This window comes from Lepeophtheirus salmonis, chromosome 7 (genome assembly GCF_016086655.4).
Source record: "Lepeophtheirus salmonis chromosome 7, UVic_Lsal_1.4, whole genome shotgun sequence".
In the NCBI taxonomy this organism is placed as follows: domain Eukaryota; kingdom Metazoa; phylum Arthropoda; class Copepoda; order Siphonostomatoida; family Caligidae; genus Lepeophtheirus; species Lepeophtheirus salmonis.
In genome coordinates, this window is record NC_052137.2 from 1,620,772 (window position 1) to 1,645,734 (window position 24,963).

The 24,963-nt window shown below is 31.5% G+C and overlaps 1 protein-coding gene across 1 annotated transcript in view; it reads left to right on the plus strand.

The window, feature by feature from the left end:
* The window catches only part of LOC121122127 (semaphorin-1A-like), a 140,825-nt gene extending 123,958 nt beyond the window's left edge, over positions 1-16,867 (plus strand). The window contains 7 exon segments of the mRNA XM_071890075.1: positions 11,890-11,994; positions 12,058-12,146; positions 12,207-12,348; positions 12,985-13,438; positions 13,496-13,614; positions 13,617-14,298; positions 14,357-16,867. Of these exon segments, the coding sequence (XP_071746176.1) occupies positions 11,890-11,994; positions 12,058-12,146; positions 12,207-12,348; positions 12,985-13,438; positions 13,496-13,614; positions 13,617-14,298; positions 14,357-14,660 (1,895 nt within the window). The 3' untranslated portion in view covers positions 14,661-16,867.
* Positions 16,868-24,963: the final 8,096 nt, after the last annotated feature.

Consider the following 24,963-nt stretch of genomic DNA (forward strand, 5'->3'; position numbering starts at 1 on the left):
ACCAAGCGCACTACTGTTGGAAAAGCTTTGTAGTATAGACTCACACCTTTAGAAAGTTGTATCGTATGATCCAATGTGACCAATAATGAAGAAGATATACTTAGTTTAAAGAAGGAGTAGGAAATACGAAATTACTTTCTCCTCGACTTAATATTACTTTATCAATGGACTTTATAAACAAAATAGTTTTAAACGGAATTAAAATCACTGATTCATATAAATTACTACCTTTTTGGAGTTTATAGTCAGCTACTGCTTTAAATTATTCAAGACAGCCCATGAAAATCAATTTAACAGCTGTAAAGAAAATCCAGTGTATCTTTGTTGATTTCAAAAATTATTTTGTTAAGCCAATCAACGTTTAGAAACGCTAATCAGGGCCAAGATAGTTAACAAAATCGTCATATCCCTGATTGAGGATAAATATGTCCGATCTACATCAAATTACAGGAATTGAGGTGTAGTTTCTGTCTTTGAGAGCCTTTGTCCTCTCTTGCGTAATTTTGAAACGTCAAATAAGACATTTTTTTCATTTTATGTAATCTTCCTCGTCACCAATATAATATCCCACATGGGAGGTCTTTATTCATAGAGAACATACACGCAACTGACAAGTTTATTACAAAGAAGAAGGAAATTAATCTTATAATCATACGGTCAACATGGTTACTATTATACAGTTTATATTACATAAATATCTTGTTAAGATGTGAACAATTTCGTCCTATTAATATACCTAAACAGAGAGAATAAAATGTAATTGGCTCTACTATCAATTTATATTGACACTTTTTTTCTTCTTTTTCTGAAGGGAAAATTGAGAGATACAAAGAAGGTTAAAACCAGTGAGCCGTCATCATAAAAGCAATCTCAAAATACTTTTCTAAAAATTAAGCTTAGATTACATTTATAATTTTCCACAAATTATCATTAGTTTATATAAAGAAAAAATTCTTATTGACACCTTGGGTGTGTCGCAAATAGCACTCTTAAAGAGTCAAAGTTGATTGCTATAATAAAAAAATTGATAAATTTTATTGTTGAAAGGATATGGGGGCCTACATATATAAGTTTTTTTGTTTTTTTTATATCAACTAAAGGTACTAAACTATACTTAGAATTCGGGGGTATCTTAACTCATCCCATAAATTTGAAAATAAGCCTATAATTGACTCAAATGTAGCTATAAAATATTGGTCTGTATTTGTATATGTAGCCAGTCAACACAAGGCTAGAATCCAATATTTTTATCAAAATCCAGGATGTATTACATTTCTATCCCAATTCTATCAACAAACTATTTTTATTAACTCTATGGAGATGTTTCAAATTGAACTTAAAGTACCCAAAATTGATCGAACCAATAAATAAATGAAAAATTGATAGATTTTATCTGAAAAACGATATGGGGCCAATATACATCTTTTAAATCAAATAAAGGTACTTGACTATAGTTTGAACCCTCGGGTATCGTTACTCATCCCAGAAATTTTAATTCAAAGCTTACATTGGCTGTATGTATGTATGTGGTGAAAAATAAATTGGGATTTTCTTATTTCTTCATTTTTGTTCAAGATTGTTTTTATGTTGACGCAAGATGCACTATTCTCAAAATATACTATACTGAAAATTATGAAAAGGATGGATTGGATATATTTTATAGCTTTTTTGCAACATCAAAATCAAATTGAGTCGGGTCACAACTATTTTGAAAGGGAAGATTGAGAAAGGTTTTAGATATTTGCAATGTTAGATATTGTTAATACTAAATAAATTTTATAAAATGTTAAAAAAGATTGTGGTATTTATTTTGTCACGCAATTTCATATATTTTTTTTGTATTATCTATAAGAAATTAGCAGTAGAATATCACAGTATTTTTTTTTTTTTTTTTTAAAAGTAATGAAAGTTCTTTTTTTTCTCTTTTTTGTTGGAAATAAAAGGTAAACGAACTACTTATATAAAATTCTTCTTCCATTCCTCCTTTTGCAGGAAAAGAATGATTTTTTCTTTTTTTTTCATATAAGTAGGAAGGAAAAAGTTAACTTTTTTTTTTACTTTTTTGGATCGTTAATTTTGAAATGAGTTTAATTTTAAATGTACCTTTCCACCTAAATGTGTTTTATGTATGTATATAGAATTTAAAAAAAGGAACAGTGCAGAAATGAGTCAAATACATGAAACAGATAAAAGTGATGCCTCAACATAAAAGCAATCTGTAAAAAAAATCATGATAATTGAAAAATGTACAATGTATTGCCAACATAAGGCCTAAATTTATCGCTGAATTATAGGTTTTGTATTTAAATTTGAAATTTAATGAGTTGAAATTCCCCAGAAGGTTAATCACCCAATAAATATTACTCAATCAAATCACTCCAAACCTGTAAACGATGGCCTTTCTATTTCAGTAAACTGGAATGAAATGATCATCTAAATATCATCATTTATGTATTAAATATTCACATTCTAGCAAGACAAGAAATAACATTCAGATTGATAGGAAGTATGAGTTTAATTCACACATGTTGGGAAATGTACAATAAATTGTCAAAACATCAATATTTCTTTCTATTGTAAAGAGATCCGAGGGCTCCAATAGACAAAGTATGTAGATTTATATGAATTTTATGAAGAGAAAGTCTTGATAGATGTTGTTTCTTTTTGTTGCCTTTATTAAGCAGCTATAAATTTAATCATTTCTCAATGATTAAATTTATAGTAACGCTGAGCTTAAATAAAACAACTTTACCCAAGAATATTAATCCCCCAATAAGAATTACTCCGCCGAATACCAGCGTATAGCTGGCTTATTAACTTTAAATTTGTCACGGTAAAACATGTCTGAGAAAAAATATAGAATGTATTTTTTTGTCAGCATTCAATATTTTTTTTTTTTCTCCGAATCAATTTTATATACGTTGATTGGTTGAAATATAATTATTTTCTTTAAAGTAGTAAACAATTCTCAACAATGATTGAATAATTACCCCGCCGTTTGAAATCATTGTCAAACTACTAACGGATTTTAGGGCCTATTTTCTGTTTATTTCCGGATGGGGGGTTGTATGATACAATATAGGTAACAACGTGTTGTAAACAATAACGTATCGATTGCTATAAACTGGCATCCAAACGCTAGGCTTAAAAAACCGATTATACATTGGCAATTGTGCCTCCTGCTCAATAGATGGCGTATATACAGCCAAATGAAGGATATATTAAATTTGATATTCCACATCTATTGAACCTCTACGCAACAAAACGTGTTTGGAATATACAATTTTTGTCTAAGTCCTCTGCATATTATAATTCGTTTCAAAATGAGAAAGTTCTGTGATTTCAAATGTTTCTTCTTTCGAATCGAAATAATTTTGAATGTGCGAGATCTAATGTATACTTTCTTAGCTATTAGCTATTCAATCCAGCTTAAATACGATGTGCAAATGCACTAGCCATTAGGAGTTTTCTAAGCTTGTGAATTTCTCGAGATCCACTCCCTGAATCTTTCTTTGATATAAAGTTTTAAAACTTCAATTGAACTTTAAACTTTGAGAGGTTCAAGACAAAGGTCACATAAAACTTAATTTTTTTAAAGCAGGATTGTAGATGAAGTTATAAATTGATTTTCGTGAAAGATCATAAGAAGGTTAATTATGTTAACAGTATGACGCCATTATATTAATAAAGGTCAAGGTGACATAAAATGTTAAAAACGTAAAATCCAGAATAAATTTAAGTGGAAAAATGATTTCAGGGATTTTAGAACTTAATTTTTAGAATAATAAAAATATATTTATTTGAAAAGGGGAGCTTTCTTTTGGGAGCATACAATGTGACAATAATATTTACATATGTGTATCATTATTTGTACCCATATGTAGATAGTCGTGTAAGATAGTGCTGATGAAGATGATAGGTCTTTATTTTTATATATTTTTTTAAAGTTAAAATTTTATATATTTATGCAAATTTTGTGCTTACTTGTATTTTTTCCATCCTTTCCTTTTTTGGGGCATTATTTGATAATATAAATTATAATATGTATCTTTGGCTCTAACTGTATCTATATGCATTCACTTGTGTTGTGTTTCAGTCCGAAAAACCTAGACCGGTTTGAGACCCTTATAATTTTTAGTGGACAAACTAATTCAGTCGTTTAAAACTACTCTGGTATTAAAAACAAAAGCTCAGTGTAAATCGGTTTCATTTAAAATTAAGCTTAGACTTATTCTATAGATGATGTCAATTGTGCTTCAAAATGTTCTGCATAAATCATATATGGACTACTCAATGGAATTGAGCTCAGGGGAGTGAATCAGTTCATACATTGAGGCCGAAAAATTGGTATATTCAGAATGGAGATCAAAAAATTGTAGTATCGATGACTAAATTACGAAATACGTGATAGGACCAAAGAAATGACTACTCGAAACCAATTGGTGATATGTTTAAAGACTATGTTTTATTGTATTTTTTATTCAATAATTCCTCTCTTTCATAAACAATAACATCCTAGACATGCTGGCGAACAGATTGGCAGTATTTGATGATGAAGGTCGTGTCCATGGAGTACCACACTGCCGAGTGAATCCAAGTTTGGATGAGTGGTGTGGCAGATATTCTTCTCCGAGACGTCCAAAACTAAGAATTCTAAGGGGTTAATGTCAGGACTTTAGAAGCATCACATAAAGGCATGCCAGAAGTCAGCTGCATAAGTTTTGATTATTCAGGGCTGTATGGAGCTCTAATGGACTTCTTGATGTTGTAGGCAATCCGGATGAAGATGCCAACAGCAATTGCAGCCTTCTTGGTACTGCCTCCGGTGAGGAGGAGATCGTACTTTTGAGTTTTGAGTTGTTACTCCAGAATGTTTACACTAACAGCACGGGATTTTTAAAAAAAAACCTTCTTTTTAACTGCAGCGGTTCATTGATTGCATAATGGAACCCCTTAATTAAAAATAACTGGAATTAACCCTAAGGCCCCATTATGTATTTTGAGCCTTAAAAAATGGCCTATGATTTGCAAACGATTATATTGGGTCTGAGCTCGCGGTTTAGACCTAAATATTGCTCTAAACAGGTCTAGCAAAAATGACTTTATACCAAACAGGGAAAGAAATCAATCTCAAAACAAGTCTCAACAATTGTTATGCAGCTATTTTTAAACTGTGAACAATGATTTGCTATTAGATAAAAAAGAGTACAGCAGTTAGAGATAATCAAGTATCTGTCAAGCTAAGATATATTTTTGAACCTCCTTCGAATTTCTCTTTTCAGAGGAAAGGTTGGAAGGTATCATTGTAAAAAATACACGGATTATTTTAGTAAGAATTTCAGTTATAGTTTAGAGCCGTTATTTGATTTAATAGACTTATATAGGGGTGTCAACAATAAAATCTGTGAATTTATCATTATTGTAAAGTAACACTCTATTTAAAAGAAAAATCATTCTAGCTTGCTTTTATGATGAAGGACCATATACGTACGAAAATAATAGAATAAAGTAACAAAATAATTTTAGTCAAATACGAAATATATAATTAGTGATGTAAGTCCAGTGAATTTTTTATCTGCCCCGTTTTTTTGGAATTAGTAATTTGTAGAATGAATTTTCTTTTCCTTAGCTACTACCATATTTATTTAATTTATGAGTAATGAACCTCCTTTCCTAAATAGACTCAATTTTATTCAACAACTGATTGAGCATTCGTGTACTCAAAAAACGACGGATCGTAATCTGTAAAAGGATTTGTCACAGAGTTATTAATGTAAGTCCTAGTTGGACTCAGACTAGAATGAAGGATCGACATCTCTTTGTTTATTTCCTTCTCCCTCTCCTCCCTTGTCACACCTGATCTCCTCCAAAATATTCTTCAAATTGTCAAGGTTACCATGTTGATTTTCCTTTTTGTTATTTTTTCTACATCATCATTTTACAGAGGATTTTCATGACTGTAATATCCTCAACTGTTCTTCTTTTCTTTCAGTCTCCTTTAAAAAGAAAAAAAAATTGAAAAAATAAAGAAAGGGGGATGAAGGAAGGAAGAGGTGCAAGGGATTTGAGAGACAGGGGACACAATTAATGAGAGACAAAGTATGTACGTAAATGGATTAGACACGTCAGATACAGTCAAGTTAATTATAAACTTTTCCCCTCTTTTTAATCCACATTTTATATTACATAGAAGTCAAAAACTTCTATATCAATTCATAGGATGTATACTACATGATATCCGCCGTAAAACCAAAGCAAGCTGACACATGAGGTTTTTCGAAAGAGTGTCTGGACTACTATTGTATTCTCAGTCAAATTACCTTTTACTTCTAAAAATAAATGCTTTTGATCAATTCTTTGGAGGCGCTGCAAATTGTCTATAAAAGTTGTAAAAGTACAAAATAGTTTATTTTAAAGGACGTCTCGGAGCTCAACAAGGCCTCACATATTAAGTGAAGCTAATATTTTTGGGTATTTTAAGCCATCACGGAAATTTGAATGTATAAGAAATATTGCAACCACAGAACTTTATTTTCTGGAACGACGTAGTTCAATGGGAGGAATTATTCTCTTGAACTCAATGTGTTTAGGATTGCGTCTTGGTAGTTCCTAGAAAAGTCCACATACATTATGCATATGTACTTTACACAAGATTCCACCGTTAGATGGAGTAAATGTAGTACTATAATGTTTAATCTTGTTTAATTGGTGCAACTCCATCTGACCAATTAAAATCTTCCTTTATTTTAAAGGGAATAAAGTAAGTTTTATTAATCATAAGTTCTTCCTTTAATGATAGTAAACATTAAAAGGCATCATATATGTGACGTTCCACATTCTCCATACATTGAATAAAAAAAATCTTCACTATTTTAACACCTGGTGATTGTTTTATTTTCCATTAAATTACTTTTTATTAAGATTATTTTATAGAGATTTTTATGTTATACAAAAAGATGCAAAACTAAATTAAGGATCATATCTAATTTTATAGCTGTGAATAATTAGTTAATATAATAATAAGTTATTGGAGATAACGCAAAGTTCTTAAAAACCTTGGTTTTTCCAAAATAAATACGGTCCCAAACACACAATTTAGACAACCCACACCAGTAAATTGGATGGCGTCAATTAAAACTCTCTAACACAATTACCTGTGGAACTATTTGCAATCAAATAATTTTTCAAATTTCAAATTATGAAAATGAATTGAAATATATGTATGCACTTTATTATATAGCAAATTGAATCAATTAACGGATTCGAATAAATCGTAACCATAGTAACTTAAAAACTAAATGGGAATTATTTTAATTTTATATAATATTATATCAAATGATTTTTTAAGTACTATTTATGTTCGATGGCAAAATCACGTTTCTCAATATTCCAACGCATGATAGCAACTTACTGCAGTTAAAAAAAACTTTAGAATCTTGTGTCTATAATGAAAACACTCCCCCCACTACTACTACAGCCTAATTTCCATGCATTATTACAAAAGGAAATTATATTGCTACATCCTGTATATGATGTAAATCAATAGATGGCTTATTTTTTGATTTCTATTTTTAAGATTAATTTTGGTTTGATGTACCACAACTATTTAACAAAATAGAACGGTAGATTCATTAGAATCCACCTCTATGTCATTGACTTACAATAGAATGATGAGAGTCCATGTTGAGTGTGTTTTTTTCATTGATCTAAAATATAAATACAAAACCATTCAACGCCCCAAAAAACAAAGAAATGGTTCAATGACTCTCCACAAAGGCGCAAGCAAATTATGTTTTCCGGAAATACTTATAATTCATACATGAATATTAGACTTTTGTTTCTGGGTCAGTATATTTTTCCTTTGCACAAAAATCTTTTATTTGAATATGAAAGAAATGAGATTATATGTAGAATCGAAATTGATCATCAAAGATGCTACAAGTACTTTTTATACATATTAGTATTCGCTGTATCAGTTAAGAACATTGTACACCTTTAACAGATTTTATGGAGATTTTTTTTCAACCTAATTCTGGTGACTCAGTGTAAAATTGAGTATCGACATCGGAGTAATTCAAACAAATGTCCCTATTCATATCATTTACTCTTCCTTTTTTGTCACAGTTAATTGTAGATTATATGATGAAACGTCATGAGCATTATTCTTGCTATCCTGAAACATTCTTCAAATTGTCAGGGTTACAATGTTGATATTCGGTTTCTTTTTTATAACAACCCCATTCTACACTGGATTTTCTGGTTATTATGTCGAAGCCTTTGAGCTATGTCTCTCTACATTTAAAATTTAAGGCCTTAAAGTCCCAGGTTTTCCATGTAATAAAGTAGTTAAACCCCCAGACTTTCAGCAAAAAAATCCAAGCAATTTTTCTATATAAATTAAAGTGCAGAACTTAATCGATTATTTTAATAAAAAAATAGAATTCACTGTAAAATTAATATTAAAATATGTAATTCAGTGAGTTGCCCCCCCCTCTCTCTATATATATATATACCAGATAACTCCCAACAAAGAATTTGAATGGAGAATAGTTGTGTTATTTTGTAGTATAACAACGTTATTTTTATATTATTAATAATATAAATATGAAATACTCAAAATGAGAAAAACTATTTTTTAATGTTTTTTTTTCATTTGTTGCTGTTGTTATAGAGTTAAATATATGTATTATAATGTGAATGTACATTATTATAAAATTTAACTATAGTTATGTAAATATTTAAATATATGATTGAGAATATTACTTATAACATACATACATTTATTCATTGTTGAAAATAAAAGAAAAAAGTGCTTATTTGAATGTAACTAACAGTGAGTCTCATTTCCCGGGACATTGTCTTTATGATCAATCCCGGAAAGTAAACTTTTAAGCATAGGGATCACATACATGGTCCATTAAAATCTGAACACTTTGAATTCTAAACTTCAACAAGATATAATTTATTAATTAACAATAGAATTACAATAAAATTAATACTGACAGGATATGTTTTTATGATGCATTATTGATTAGTGATTATATACAAAACCGGCTTGAATATTTGCGTCTGCTCATAAAAGACAGGGAGTAACCTTGAAGATTTCTTGCAGAGTTATAATTGTAAGTCCTTGTTGGACTCAGGGATGAGTTGAGGATCGACATCTGGATCATTCTTGTCCATTTTCTTATTTATTTTTTTCTCCCCCATCGTTCCAGCTGTTTTTAGATGATCTAATTAAACCTCATGGCATTTAAGCTACTCTCCTTCAAAACATTCTTCAAATTGTCATGATTACCATGTTCATGTTCCGTCTCGAATACATTTACATAACTAAAGAACAGGTTTTATGGCTCACTTATAATAAATATATAAATCTTACATATATAGGATAAAAAAAATATCGCAAATCGAGTTCGTTGTGTATCCAATGGCGATATATAAAACTTTTTTAAAAAAGTGGCGAAACGCGTTGATTAACTTGAGTAGATTCTTTAGATTATTAATATCCTGTTTCCCCAAAGAAAGTGTCACTCTTTAATGATATCAGAGATGACGTCACTTTCTTGTTATTTTTCCTAAGAATGTATGCAACATTCTATTCATTTTGCATAATTCACCTTGTTATTAATTCAATTAAATGGGGAAATTCATGGAGGGCGCAAAATTAGTTGCAGAAAAATATTCCAGTATACTCTACAACCCTAGCGGACATAAAGTAGTCGTGAAGACAACTATATTTAGTCAAATATTGATCACGGTGTTCGCATTTTGACAATTGGCTTAGAGTTTTGTTCCTGCACATTCAGATATTGTCAATTTTCAATGTTTCGAAGATGAAAAAAAACCAAGGAGTGATAACAAAAAGCGTTGTGAGGCATATCTTAGGCCCTGGTTAATGTGGTCTATGCCAGACTGTAACCCTTTTGACTATGCCATTTTGAGTGCCATCAAGAGGAAAGAATGAGAATGGGGATGCCTCAAATGCTGAAGGGAAAAAGGAGTGGGCTAACATGTCAAAGGAATCCGTGAATAAGATCTACGAAGACTAGAATCCAGCTCATTGTGGATAATCAAAGGTGGCCACTTTGAGATTTAATTGTTTTTATAAAGAATCTTGAGAATCTTGATGATGTTGAGCTGAGGAAAATTAGTTTAGACTGTCATTAAATTAATCGTATGTTATGAAATAATTAAATAAGGGATTTCCCGAGAAATCCCGGAATACCGGGATAGAAACCCTAGTAGCTAAAATAATATACAAAAAAACACTTTTCTATCGCAAAAGTATTTCTGAAAAAAATACATATTCATATAATATTATAATATTTTCCAAGGGAAAAAAATCTTCGCTTTTTTTTTCTTTACATTACAAAGTAATATTATTACTACTAAAATATATATGTAAATATTTTTATTTTCGTATTTCAATGTGAATAAAATGATTTTGATTTTTTTTTTTTTTGCTTCATATTCAATCACTCAATAACATAATCTACCTTCATACCTATGTATAGGACTGTAAATAATAAGCATTTTCGGTTTGTAAACTCTGACAATTTGAAGAATCTTTGGGAAGAGAATAATTTATATGTAATGACGTTTCATAAAATTAGCTGCAATCAGCTATGAGATGAGGAACGTAAACACAAGTCCCACTCTGTATCAAGTAAAGGCATAATTAGGAATGTCCCCTCTAGAAAAAAAAAAAAAAAAAAATTTTGAAAAAAATTTCAAAACTCCAAAGCTTTTCTCCAAAAATTTCCCAAATCCATAATTATTCTCAAAAAATTTCAAAAATCCCTATTATTCTCAAAAAGTTATATTTCAAGAATTTAACTTTTTGGAAAAAGTTTACAGCTGTTTACAAAAAAATTTCAAATATTAAATTTTTAGAAGTAAAATTTCAAAAATTCCTAGCTATTAACAGAAAATCAAATTTTAGGAACAAAAATTGGGAAATTAAATTTTTTTTTTTAAATTTGAAAATTAAATAAATTTCAAATATTAAATTTTTGAAAAAAAAAAATAGATATTACACTTTCTAGTAAAATGCAAAAATTCTTTTATTTTTTGGGAGGGGGCCAGAGCACCCCCCGTGGACGCCTCTGACTTATAGCTCCCAAACAAAACTTCAGTGAGACTCTCTGTTACCCATGTGTACACTCAATAGTTAATACTAGTTTTTACTTAAAGTATCTCTCCTCGAAAATAAAAGAATAATGTGACGTAGCTCAATGGACAACGCTCGGCAGAAATTATTTGCTTCCACACTATGTGCGTAGGCTCGCGCCCCAGGCTATCCTATGATGAATGTAAGTCATGAATATGGACTTCAAAGAAGATTCCTAGGTCAGATAGAGTAAATGTAATACTATAATGTTTACTTATACTAAATAAATGTAACTCCATCTGACGCATTAAAGAACAATTAGAAAAAAAATAAGAAAACAGCTTTATAAAATAAAAATCACTGCTCAAATTGACAACATCAAAAAACTTTCTCACTAAAAAATCCTTATGAAACCCTAATGAAACAACAACGTGAAATACGCGATTCGTTGGAATTCTATCAAAGGCCAGAAAAAGGCCTTTAAAGGAGTTTAGTTTAAAGATGAAATGAAATATTCATTTCTTTATATTAAACGTCTTTTTTCTTTAGGAGGTGTTATGTTATAAACCTACCACGTTGTTCAAACATATTGTATAAAGTTATATATTAACAGAATGAACAGACGGCTTAATCACGCCCTGACACTTGGAACATAAAAAATGTATTCAGTATGGTTTGCACATAAATATAAAAGATGAAACAGTTTAAATAAATTTAGTGTGAATACTAAAACCTACTAAACAACATTGATAAATGTATTTACTTTCATTTTACAGATGGAGAACTATATACGGCTACAGTATCGGATTTCTCTGGCTCGGATCCGCTGATATATAAAAATCCATTGCGCACAGTTCAATCTGATTCCAAGCATTTAAATGGTAAGTGAGATCCGTCTTACAAAAGGGGGTGAAAGGATTAAATATGATTTATCTTTCTTACAGCTCCAGACTTTGTGAGCACTCTCTCGGATGAGCAGTATGTCTACTTCTTTTTCCGTGAACAAGCTGTCGAGTACATCAACTGTGGAAAGGTAAGAAAAATAAGCCTCGCTCTCTCTATTGCAAATTATATGTTTTTCGTTACTTTTCAGAGCATTTATTCACGTGTTGCACGGGTTTGCAAGAGTGACCAGGGTGGACCCAACCAGTACCATTCCACATGGACAACGTTCCTCAAGTCCAGACTCAATTGCTCTCTACCTGGAGAATATCCCTTTTACTTTGATCATTTACGTAAGTCAATTCAAGGAATAATTCATTCATAAAAACCTGGAGTCTTTTTTTTTCTTCCTTCCTTTTTTGACCAACCAGGGACAAATTTTTTAGAGTAAAATGATTCTTAACGAAAGAAATACTTTATTTTTTGTTCAACATTGTTTTCTTTTGCTTTATAGAGTGGAGTCTCCATAACAATTTTCAAGCCATTCCTTGGCTTGAACGATATTTTTCCCCATCAAGAAACAGTATAAAATTACAACACAAAACTGTTTTTGCTGAGCTGTTTTGGAAATAACAAAAATAGCAGAATAACTCAAAAACTCAGGAACAGATTGTCATGAAATTTTGACAGCTGTCTTTTGAAGGTTGTTTCTCAGTCCATATTTTTAATGAAAGAAGGAATTACATTAAAATAATCGTGTAAAGAATGTCTTATGGACATACAAGATTTTATTTATAAATTATTTGATAGATACATTCTAAAGACATTCATTGCAAGATTTTTTTTTTTTTTAATTGTATCCCCTCTCTCCTTTCTCAACTAACTATACTTATAGAAAAATAGGCCTTTAGTTGGTCAAAAAAACGAAGGGCAGCAAAATTTCAACAACGTACTATTTATTTAATTCAATACAATGTTCCTCTTTTCAGAGTCCACCTCTGATATCATCTCTGGAAATTATGGTGGAAAGGACTCGCGCCTTGTCTATGGTGTCTTTACCACGCCTAAAAATTCCATTTCTGGAAATGCCATCTGTGCATTTCGTCTAAGGGATCTCCTAAAGACATTTGATGGAGCTTTTAAAGGACAGGAAACAGCATCCTCGAATTGGTTGCCTATTCCAAAAGTCAAAGAGCCAAAACCGCGTCCTGGAAGATGTCTCCGATCCTCTTCTCCATCAAACTATAGCGAGGAGAAAAAACAAGGTGGGGATGAGGCCAGTGATTCTTTTGGAGAAACAGGGAATTCCACGTTGGTGGAGCATCCGGAAGAGGAGGAATTGACAGAAGAGAGTTTAAGTTTCATTCGCGGGCATTCCATTATGGATAATGCAGTTCCTGCATTCTTTGGAGGAAAGCCACTTTTTGTCCAGGCCAATTTGCAGTAAGTGTCTATACTACTAACATTCATTAATCATACCTATGGTTTCCTATTTTTTAGATGGCCTACACAATTTCGAGTCCTCGCAGTGGATAAGCAAATACAAAGTCCAAATGGACGAACCTACGACATTCTCTTCGTTGGTACTTCACAAGGCCGAATACTCAAGATTCTTAATACAGGGGAGGAGACTCTCTCCTTATAGAAGAATTGATTGTCTTTAAAGAGCCTGTAGAGAAACTCCATATATTCCGATCCGATCCGCCGTACAGCCCAAAATTAATAATTTTGAGCTCTGAGACTGTTTTATCAATTCCTCTAGCACGCTGTAGCTCAGCTAGCTCCTGCTCTGAGTGTGTGTCTCTCCAGGATCCATACTGTGCATGGAACCTTGAGAAGTCTTATTGCGAGGAACTCCCCTCCTCAGAGTCACTTCTAAATTCACCGGGCTCTCACATAAATGAGGGAACGCATCTGCAAGACGTCCTAAAGGGAAGTCATAAGCAATGTCCATCGTCGAGATATGCCAACGAAAAAGAAGACATTGGTAAGGAGGAGGCTCTCCTGGAGTCTTCTCATGTAGATGGAGGTGAGTCAGAGGATCACCATCATCGAGTGATTGCAAAAAGCTCCATCATCCTCTCATCCTCTTTTCCAAATGAACAGCCAGGCAGGAATGACAATGGAGTTTCCTCAGTAGAGACACCCCACTATTCTACCCAAGAACTGTCCATGGCTGTAGCTACATCCTGTATTTGCGCACTGCTCCTGGGATTTGTGATTGGATTCTTCATCGCAAGGGCACGGGACTGCTCCTGCTCACGGAATGGAGAAAATCCCTATCACGTGCCTTACTTTAACCAGTGAGTTCTGATGATACACTCCGTCTTAAGCAACTCATCAATCTTTCTTTCTTTCCAGAACTGGTTACACAGAGGACATTTATGCCAAAGTAGATGACATGACCTACTACCCAGTGAGTAGCATGATGATGAGTGGCTCAGCTGGGGGAGGTGGGGGCGGAGGTACGCTCCCGGGACACAGCCACAACTATCCCTCATCTGCCACAAATAATACATCCTCTACTTCCTCATCTTCAGCCTCATCCGGTCCCCAATCAGTCTCTGGCTCTAAAACATTGAGCAGCCATTACAGCACTTCGAATCGACCCACGGATTTTCAATCCTTTGGAACTGTTCATCGCTCTCAAAAAATTTATCTATAGACTATGATTGATTTACATAGATATTAATAATAACACATATTTTAGGAACTTTTTTTTTTGTACAGACAAGCCCCTTCAGACCCCATCCACCCACCCATTTCCCTCTCCAACCCCAGATCTTCTCTTCGCTAACCTTCCAATGATGATATGATGACATATTGTGTGACTATACACGCCCTCCACAAGTCACAATTATGAAAACCAAAGTTATCTTCAATTATCATCTAATAATAATTCATAATAAGTTTAATTTGAACCTTTTTACCGAATTATGTATTTTAAATTTTTTTTTTTTTTAGAATTTGGTGCTGCTACCTCCTTCATTTTTTTTTTTTGACCTTTCTTCTTTCCCGAGTTTTGTATTATCTTTCAGCATAAATAAATATTATCTGTTACGTTTAAGTATTCAAAAAGGCTCATGAACCTTTCACGGAGTTAGAATGTACTATGTATGTAGGAAGGACCGATTTTACTGACACAGGGCCTAGGGCAATGATACAACTGCAGGGTTCTTTTCTTTCCATTTCTGCAATTTGAATTAGATTCAAAAATAATTTTTAATCCTATATTTTGTAAAAAAAAAAAATATATATACATAATGCGAGGCTTTTTTTCATATGATTTTTTTTGTTCAAATGATCTTTGTAAGAAACAGAATATTAGATGACTTTTTTTAAATAAAAAAGTTTTCTTTATTTTTTTCCAAATGACTTTTTTTTTTTTGTAAAAGCACTCATTAAGTTTTGTCAAATGTTTTTTTTTTATTGAAAAAAAATGCAGGAACCCCTGCATTTTTCATAATCAAACACGGGCTAATACCCCCCTTAAAACGGGCCCTGTATGTAAGTCAGCGATTCCCAACCTCCCCCTTACTGTTGAGCCTCTAGGGGTAATTTTTTGGGAGGAAGTTATTTTTTATATCTCTTCAGAAAAGACATATCTCTATGATGTTAATAACCTCACTTGCAGACCCTTGGTTAGGAATCACTGTTGTAGGAAGTAGTTCAGAAGCTCAGGAACCAGAGTGAGAGGATTTAGAGAGATAATACATAATGCTATACGCATAATGGCCTTGAATACTTATTATTTTACCTATGGTCACATACATTATTACACTTATGCCATCCCTATATATTTGAAAAAACATTTACTACAATATAAATTTAATTATTAATTAATTATAACTAATTATTACACAGGTCAACAAAGTTTTACTTTATCAAGGATCTCTTTTAAACTCTATGTTCAATTTTAGTACTACATGGGGCGCGCTGATTACGGATCTGCAATTAGTTTTTTCGTAACAAATCAGGTTTTTGAGAAATTTTGATTTGATTTTATACGTATTTTTAATCTTTTTTTTTGGTCTACACAAACTTTTCACTATTCACAGAAAAACATAATTTTCTTTTTGCAAAATTTTATATTAATTTCAAATATTTGCATATATTTTATATGCAACCATACCTTGTCTAGAAAATACAATTTAAATGTTAGAAAAACCAGCATATTTGTATGTGTTTTTCTACTGTTTTTACATCTAACTGGCTAATTTGAAGCGTTATTAAATCTAGCATACAAGAATTTTGGATTTGATTTTTTAAGCATTTGACGCATTTTTTAGGATTATACCAACGTTTGCACATGACAAAAATCAATATTGCACAGAAAATTTGTATTTTATCTTTGCTAAATTGTATGTTGATTTCAAATATGTACATATATATTTGTACCCATGATTAGAAAATGTAATTTAAATGTTGAAAAACCCCCACATTTTTATGCCTCATGATTGAAAGTTGTATTTTTCAATTGTTTTACGTCAAAGGAACTTATTTGAAGGGATGATAAATACATGTCAATTTGCGATTTCACAATAAAAAAGAGGGGAAATACTCAAACAAATTCAAATGAAAAATCCTCAAAACCCATATTTGATACTCAAACTAATTAGGGATTTGTAATCAAGGCGTGCCAAGTACAACATGGGTTGAATATAAATATTTTTATTTTGTGACAGTTGCCTTGTGTTATCAATCGTCCAATTATATGAGTCGTTTTCATTTATGTCATATTTTGATTTCAGAATGTTCGGTCACTTGTCCTTCCTTACTTTTATTTTTGTATACGAGTACGCATACCTATAGTATGGTGGTACGTAATTAAATATCCTCATATTTTAAGAAGAAATCCCTTCCTTATAATGCTTGAATTGAAAGAACAGACAAAAAATAGCACAACTTTATTTCCTAAATAATAAATCGTCATATTATTTGTCTCATATATATATTAGAGGGGGTCTTTTAAAATAAATAATTATGTACCCCCCCCTCCACACACACTGACCCCCATTCACCTCCCCCTGATTTTTTTAGGCTGTGATACTATGTATATTAATTAATAGTATACTAATTATTATTAAGTATGTATATATATATATATAACATATTACGAGATAGAGAACAGAAAGAATGTCCTCCTTGTTGAATATTAATTAATTAAAAATAAATTATTATAATACTACACCCATAGGCGTAGGAGACGATGCAAATTTGCTAGTGGGGTATCTTTTATCGATTTTGCCCGGACTTATAAATAAAGCAACTTTGTAAATATCCTTTAAAATTCATTTTTCTTTTAGGAATAATATTAATGACTTTTTTAGAAAAGACGTATTTTGGATGATTTTTTTAAAGGACATGTCTTTAATGACCTTTTTTTAGTCTAAAACGTTTGTTTGAATGACGGTTTTTATAAAAAAACAGATTTGTATAAATACCTTATTTAAAAAACAAGTTTTTTAAATAAAAACTTTTTGAATGGCATTTCTTTTAAATAATAAACATTTCTTTGATTATATGAATTAATCAGAAAAGTCTTTCTTTAATAAAAATGCATTTTTTACGACCTTGATATAAAATGACTTTTTTAGCAAGGATAATTTTTTGGATGTGTCTAATGTAATTGTCCCTAATATTACAAATTATTTTTTTGAATCCATCTAACTGCCCCTATCTCTTACGCCTATGACTAGACCCATCCTGTCGAAGAGAGAGAGAAAGCATCGACCCCCCTCCCCACAGAGACACAAATATAATAATTAGCCACAACCATCCCAGCCCCTCCCTCCCTTGTCCTTCACGCACACAATTGTGCCATGATGAACGATAAGCATTAGTCCAATAAAAAGATTTTTTTTAAACTACTTTTGATCTCAATATACTTAATTATGTACATGCATATTATAAATAATATTATAATAATTGATGCAAATAAAATATTATTTTTTTCCAAAAAAAAGTGTTAGATGACGTCATAAAATGACGTCATAGTCTACCATACTCTGTAGTATGAATCACATATCAAAAGTAATAATTAATTTTTTTTTTTTGTAATTTCTTTCAAAATATATTTATATAAAGTATAATAAATAATCGGGGGAATCAAGTGAAAGGAATTGTACCCAACATGCTTAGGCTTCAATCAAAATGTTTTATTTTATATGTGACTCGTCAACACAAAAGCATACTACATTGATTTTTCTCAAAATTGAACCTAGATTATATTTGTATCCTTTGACGAATTATCGTCGATTTCCATCCACAAATTATTGTTATTTACCCTTTGGGTGTGCCGCAAATTGCAATCTTAAAGGGGAGCCAAAATGACATCATAATCAAATAAATATTTTAAACGATAACTAAAATTATTGGGTACGTTTAAAGTAACAAAATGTATTCGGATATTTCATTTTCTTTATTGTTGTTCAAGATTGTTTTTATGTTGATGGGCCACATATATCGCTTGGCTACTTGATATTTATATATATAAGTATGCTTATATGGGTACGTAGCCCTATTATATTGTACAATGTCAAATGTAATAAGAAATAATATTCTCGCATTCATATTCAGAAATTAAAAGAAAATGACTCCCCGAAAATGTACTCCAAAAAATATTTAAGAAGTATAAATAATATGTATTTTGAAGAAATAAAAGATAACGGTTGAAAAAATATAATTTTTTGGTATTTCCGAAATAATTTATTCACGAAACAAAAGAGTATTGTTCATTGTTTAACATATTATACACAAGTACTTATTTAATAGGAGGATGTTATAATATCGATATATATAGGTCCATTATTGAAGAGGCGTTAATAGGATAATTGTTATTCATCACCAAAGTAAATCCATTCAAATACAGCATAGAGAAAAATATTAAAAAACTTCCTTTTTTGCAATATATACACAAGAAAGTTGAAAATATTTTTGTCAAATGGTTAAAAATCAGAGGTGTGGCAAATGGGCAAGAACTAGAGTTGTAGAAAATATGCCCTGATTATTATATTAATTCATATGCAGTTCTGAATAGAAAGTACCTATAACAATTAATTTTTATTAATAACTTTTTTCAAAGCTATTTATAAATATATTTAATTTATTTAGTAACCAAAGGATTTTTTTAATACTAAAGACCTACTTTGTAATGTCATTTTGCATTTTCTGCCTGATAGGTTGAAAGGAAGGTCTCTGTACTACCTTGTCTCTATATTTCAGGGGAGCAGTTGCTCTCAAGGAAACTTCCTTTATTTAACTAACTAGAGTATATCTATATATACGTCATTATACTAATTTGTAGCATTTGGGGCATGTCAAAAAAAGAAACCAAAGTTATCCAAATGGTAACTTTGATCATTTGAAGAACGTTTTGAAGGAGAGCTGTTTAGCTGTCATAACGTTTTATTCGACCAGCTACAAACAGCTGTGATGAAATGTGAAATAAAAAAGGATATAGGTAAGAAATACTCCGACGTTGATTCTCAATTCTACTCTGAGCCCAACAAGGATTTACAATTATAAGTCCATTACAAAATCCTCAGAGTTATTCTTTGTGGACTATGAGCAGGGACAAATGTTTCAAGATTTTTTCGTATATATCAATGAGAACTTGTAATTTAGTAGTACCATTAGTTTACTCCCCCATTCTTTTTCAAAATGTCAATACCAACCCAAAACTTACATACACTCAAAATAGTCTTTTTTTAATAGCCTACTCTTTTTTCTCGCTCCCTTACTTTTTTTGACCAAATAAAGGCTATTTTTCGGTATACATATTAGGTTAAGTAAAAAGCCTTGAAAGCTTTTCGCTAGATGTCTTTAGTGAGATATATCGCGCACGATTAATACATTGCATCCAAATAAGCTTAAAGGTTAAGCGTACACTTACAAAAAGTGCATTTTCAGTTTTGTGTTTGGTGAAGCTAGTTATATCTTAGAGCGTTCCAAAAAGAAAGTAAAAAAAGAAGAAAAAATGAAGGTGAAAAGGCACCTGAGGCGGCCAAAAAGTTTTGTGCTGTTTATGAACCCAATACAGTATTGAATCTAATAGCGAAGCAGTGGTTCTAACGATTCCGTTATGGTAATATGAACGTAGAAAATGTTGATAAAATAATGACAATTGTCGAGTTGGACCGGGATGTGAGCACTATTTTTATTGCCCAGGGCCTGAAAATTAGCCGGAAACCCGTTTGAAACCATCGGATAATCCTAACTATGTTCATTTTATTTTCAAAATAAAATGAAAAGCACTCGGAACTTTTTACTTTGCGTCTTATTTAAGTAAATTAGTAAAAAAATAACACAATCATTTTGGTCATAGCAAGGGGACAGAAATTGGTTCTTCATATAGGAAATCCTGGAAAAAGTGGTTCTTCTATGACTCTTCTTATTGTACATATTCCCTGTTTCTTGACTTAAATATAATATTATGTCTTTTCTACTCTCCCCTATATCATTTTGTTAGAGAGAGAGAGAGACAACATCAAAGAATTCAAATTAATAATAAAATAATTGTATGAGTAATATTATTTAATAAGAAAAAAAACTTGACTATAGTTTTTTATCGTCATTTGTTTCCTGATGTTATTACCCTCGATTTTCGAAGAACCAATAAAGCTCTCTAAAACACCATCAACTAAATGACAAAGTTTGTAACGTATATTAGCTAGCCTTACCTACATACATATAATTGAATTAAACCAAAGTTTTATATGGATAGATATAGGATATAATAGTCTCCTCAGTACTAAGAAGAATAATGGAGAATAATGGCTATAAAGTTTTCAAACACTGAGCTTATTTTGACATAAAAGGTACTTTATACATAGTTTTAATCCATGAAATAGTTTTTCTACCAAGGAAGATTCCTATTTTATATAATATAATATTTTCCAATCTAAAGGCTTTGACATAAATAATATAAAGAATTGTATATAATATGACCTGAACGCGTGCAATATTTTTTTATAGTTCGAAATCTGAAGAGTGTTATTTTTTTCCCTAAAGCTGTTATCATCATTCTTTTATTCTTAAGGATGGAACATATACAGGGTACCACCTATATTTAACAACCAATACATTTTCTTTCTTTTTTTATAGATTTTCTCCTAAACTAATGATCCGATTTTAATCAAATCCAAAGCCAAATAATAGCTGCATCAAAAATATATTAGACTTTATTCAATACAATCGCCTTTGGCGTCCATAAGGTCGTCCACTCGATATTGGAAACGGGAGTCATTCTTGATGACAGTCTCCTTTGGCAGGTTCCGGAGTTCCCCCTGGATCCTTGACATCAGCTTGGATTTTGTGATGCAGGAGGATCTGTTGGCGTGTTGCTCAACTGCACCACACACAAAGAAGTTCATAGGGGTTGAGGTACGATGAGCTTGGAGGCCCAACCGTGCCCAACAAAGTCAAAAAAAAAGTTCTGAGAACCAGGTGAAAGTCTTCTTTGCAGTGTGGGATGGAAAAAGTACCTGTGAAGGCTTTAAAAGTTTCCAATCCCATCATTTTCTCGTCCGGCACAGATTGCAAAAAAGGACATCCCTGTCTTCTCCACGATATCCGCCATATACAACAAAAAACGCCCTACTTGCGCATGACATACATACGAGTATTTTTGTAAAACTCCGAAATGAAATGTCAGATATGTAACTAAATCCTGTCCAGAGTTCTAAGATCTTTTTCATGTTGACTTTGGTCAAAAATTGTCTTGAAGACCCTTGTGTTTTAGATTGTAGTTTATAAACCACTTAATTGATCGATACAGATATAACATCACATGATGGCAATTGTCTATACCTCTAAAAAAATTAAGAAATGTAAGTATATTATAAAAAATATGATTTATCTAGATCATATTGTTCCTCTCATTATAATCATAAATATTTGTGTGACAATAACATAAAAGCAAGCTGGAATACTTTTTCTTTCAATATTGCACCAGTCTGATAAGAAATTAGCTTGTTAAGAGCATCATGCCTCACCAACTGAAATTGATTATATTGATGATCTCAAAATTCGATTTAAAGTTCAAATACTGCACGATCAAATTGACTAAACTTGTAAACAATGTGTTCATGTAAAAATTTAAACAAATATCAATCATATTAATAACTTGTTGTACAGTTTTTCAGTGGTTTAATATTGTATTTAACTCTTTAAAGTATCCTCTTTGGTTTTTCATTGAAGTAAAAAACTTCTTATGCGTTTTTCTCTGTTTCATCAAAAAAAAAAAAATCCCAGCTTGCTTTTATTTTATCGTCACACATTTGTCAAAAAAAGATAAAGTCACTGTATCTCACAGTAGAAACAAGATAAGAGTGGAAGGTCCATGGGCATGCGAGATATGAGAGATTTAATTTGTTCATGTAATAAAAGTTACATATTTAATGGTTTTTTAGATGTGTTATGATTATAAAATCTTGGGATTTTAAACCAATTGACGTGTAATATTCCTTCTAATAAATGGTTGTTGTTTGAATTTATTTAGTACCCAAACCCAATGTGTACTATCATCCATATTAATAAAGCAAAGTTTGTCTGCACATTGTATATAGTATCAATATACTTTGATCTAAGAAATAACAATGTAGTCGTATTAATGAAATATTAGAGATATGTGCATGTAGCATTGAATATTCAGCACTGTTGCTGTTTTTTATTGTTGGCACATATGCATTTTCAGTATACATTAAGATTTGAATAAAATATAAACAGATGCTATGTAAAAATGAATTATCTCTCGTCGCCATTTTGTAATAATGGTTGCCTTTTTAAATAAACAGAGATGTAGTGTATTTTCCCTTACGTTGTTTTCATTAACTTTCATAAGGTGACTCTCGTACGATTTAAAGCAGCTGACTCTACGTATTATGAACTCAAAAAAGGTATTACATAATATTTGGTTTTTTATATAAATTTAGATCAATCATGGGCTTTCGTATAGAATTCGTGTAATTTCATACTCAGTAATTGATAAGACTATCAATTCAGAACTATTTTCTGAAATATAATGAACAGTTGGCAACAAGAAAACTACAGAAGACTAGCTACCATACGTTTTCTTTTGTATCTCTCCGTTCCCTTTTGACAGCCGAGACTGAGAGTGGATAAAAAAGCTAGTTGGGATATAGGATACAGAGAAGACTGGTTTGCTTGATTTAGTTGCTGAGCGCTCGAGAGCCTAAAGTACTCATTAGTCATCCTATCATATTATTATTATTATTATCATTTTCAAACGATAATTATTATTCTTGAAGAGATATCTAATGTTGTGTAGATCCTTATTTAAGACTGAAGACTACAGCCCCCTCCAGTTCAGTCCTGCATAGATGTCATAAAACTTATAAAAGTTCGGTATTTGAAGACACCAATCAACGTTATTTCTTTCTTTTTGATCCTCAGTTCTAGTACTGAGAGTCCGAAGGACCTGTTGTAAGACGGTACTGGATTGGACCGAATAAATACGGAGATATACAACATTAGAGATAACACTTCATATGAATTGAGTAGTAACGTGGGTGTAAGCTCATGAAAAATGGATTTCTTAGGGAGTAATCTTCTATATTATTAAAGTGAAATTTATTTTTTAGCTGACGCCTAATTATTATTTAGGGTAATGCCGGTTACTACCACTAAATAGTTATGAAATAAAAGTAAAACATTGTCTCTTTTAGAAGTTTTTGTTGCTCCAAAATATTGTCACTTCATATTTTATCTACTCGAGTACATAAACGGACATATCTTGGAATCATCAAACTGAACTCGTACACAGGTCTGCTAGATTCCTACAAGTTACAACGAACGAACTAACGCCATGATATACAATAAATAAATATTAACTATTGTTTGATTCATGAAATACGAATATATTCAAAGTTTTTCTACAGTAACATTTATAACCAATGAATGTTGTAGATGGGGCACTTCATTCTATAGATGTTCAATAGTGTTAAGACTCGGTCGAAGATCGAATTATTTTTCCGATTTTGACTGATAGTTGTTGTTGATCTTTTGGCATGGTTTTCTTACAAGTTAGAAGGTCACTGGATGCTTCCTACTAGGTCCGCTGAGGTTTTTTATAGTGTTTAACCTCTTATCCTTGTTTTTATGCACTGGAAGGTTGACACAGAGACTGAAATACTTCTTTATGGCCATGATGACTAGAAATTGAGTATGACCTGACGACTTTTCCTCTATTTTTACTCTTATGGAAAGGTGTCATTTTTAATTTTTCTTTAACCTTTGGTCAACAAAAGGATATTTAATTTATTGTGAAGTCATTAAATAACTTTAGGACAAATATATTTTTTTTTTTACATTTTTTGGTTATTCCTCAATCCATGGTGTAGGAATCGTAGTCTCTTGCATGTCTGACCATGTATTCACCAGTTAGCAACCCAGATTACAGCTACCTGTTTTTTCCCTCCAAAAAGAAGAAAATGTTTTTTTCACCTTGAAATCACTTGGAACAACTATACACAGTTGTTTTTATTCTATGTTTTGCATTTAATTAGTAAGTTATTACAGTCCACTTATTATCATTCTTGGTTATTGAGAGTCCTAGATCCTCACACATGGAGTTAAGAGATTCGGGAATCCCTATAACTCGTATAAAATGAAAGTATGAGCATAATAAGTATCATCCCTATACAGAGCTTGAAGATGAAATCCACGCCCTCTCTCGTATATACAAACAAAAATCTATAATTTTCAATATTTTTATTTCAACTAAAAAATAATCATTGTCGGTTATGTGTCTTGTGGGAAAAAGCCTAGATGACGAGTTCTCTGGGCATGGATGCAAAGTGTTTCTTGATGAGCGCCACCAGACGTCTATTAGTGTGTCCTACAAAGTGGCCCAGAAAAAATAATCAATGGTATTAAGACAGAGCTGCTGGGGTCCACAAATCTACCAACTTACATCTTGTCAACTGACATTTGAGATCCTCGTTAAC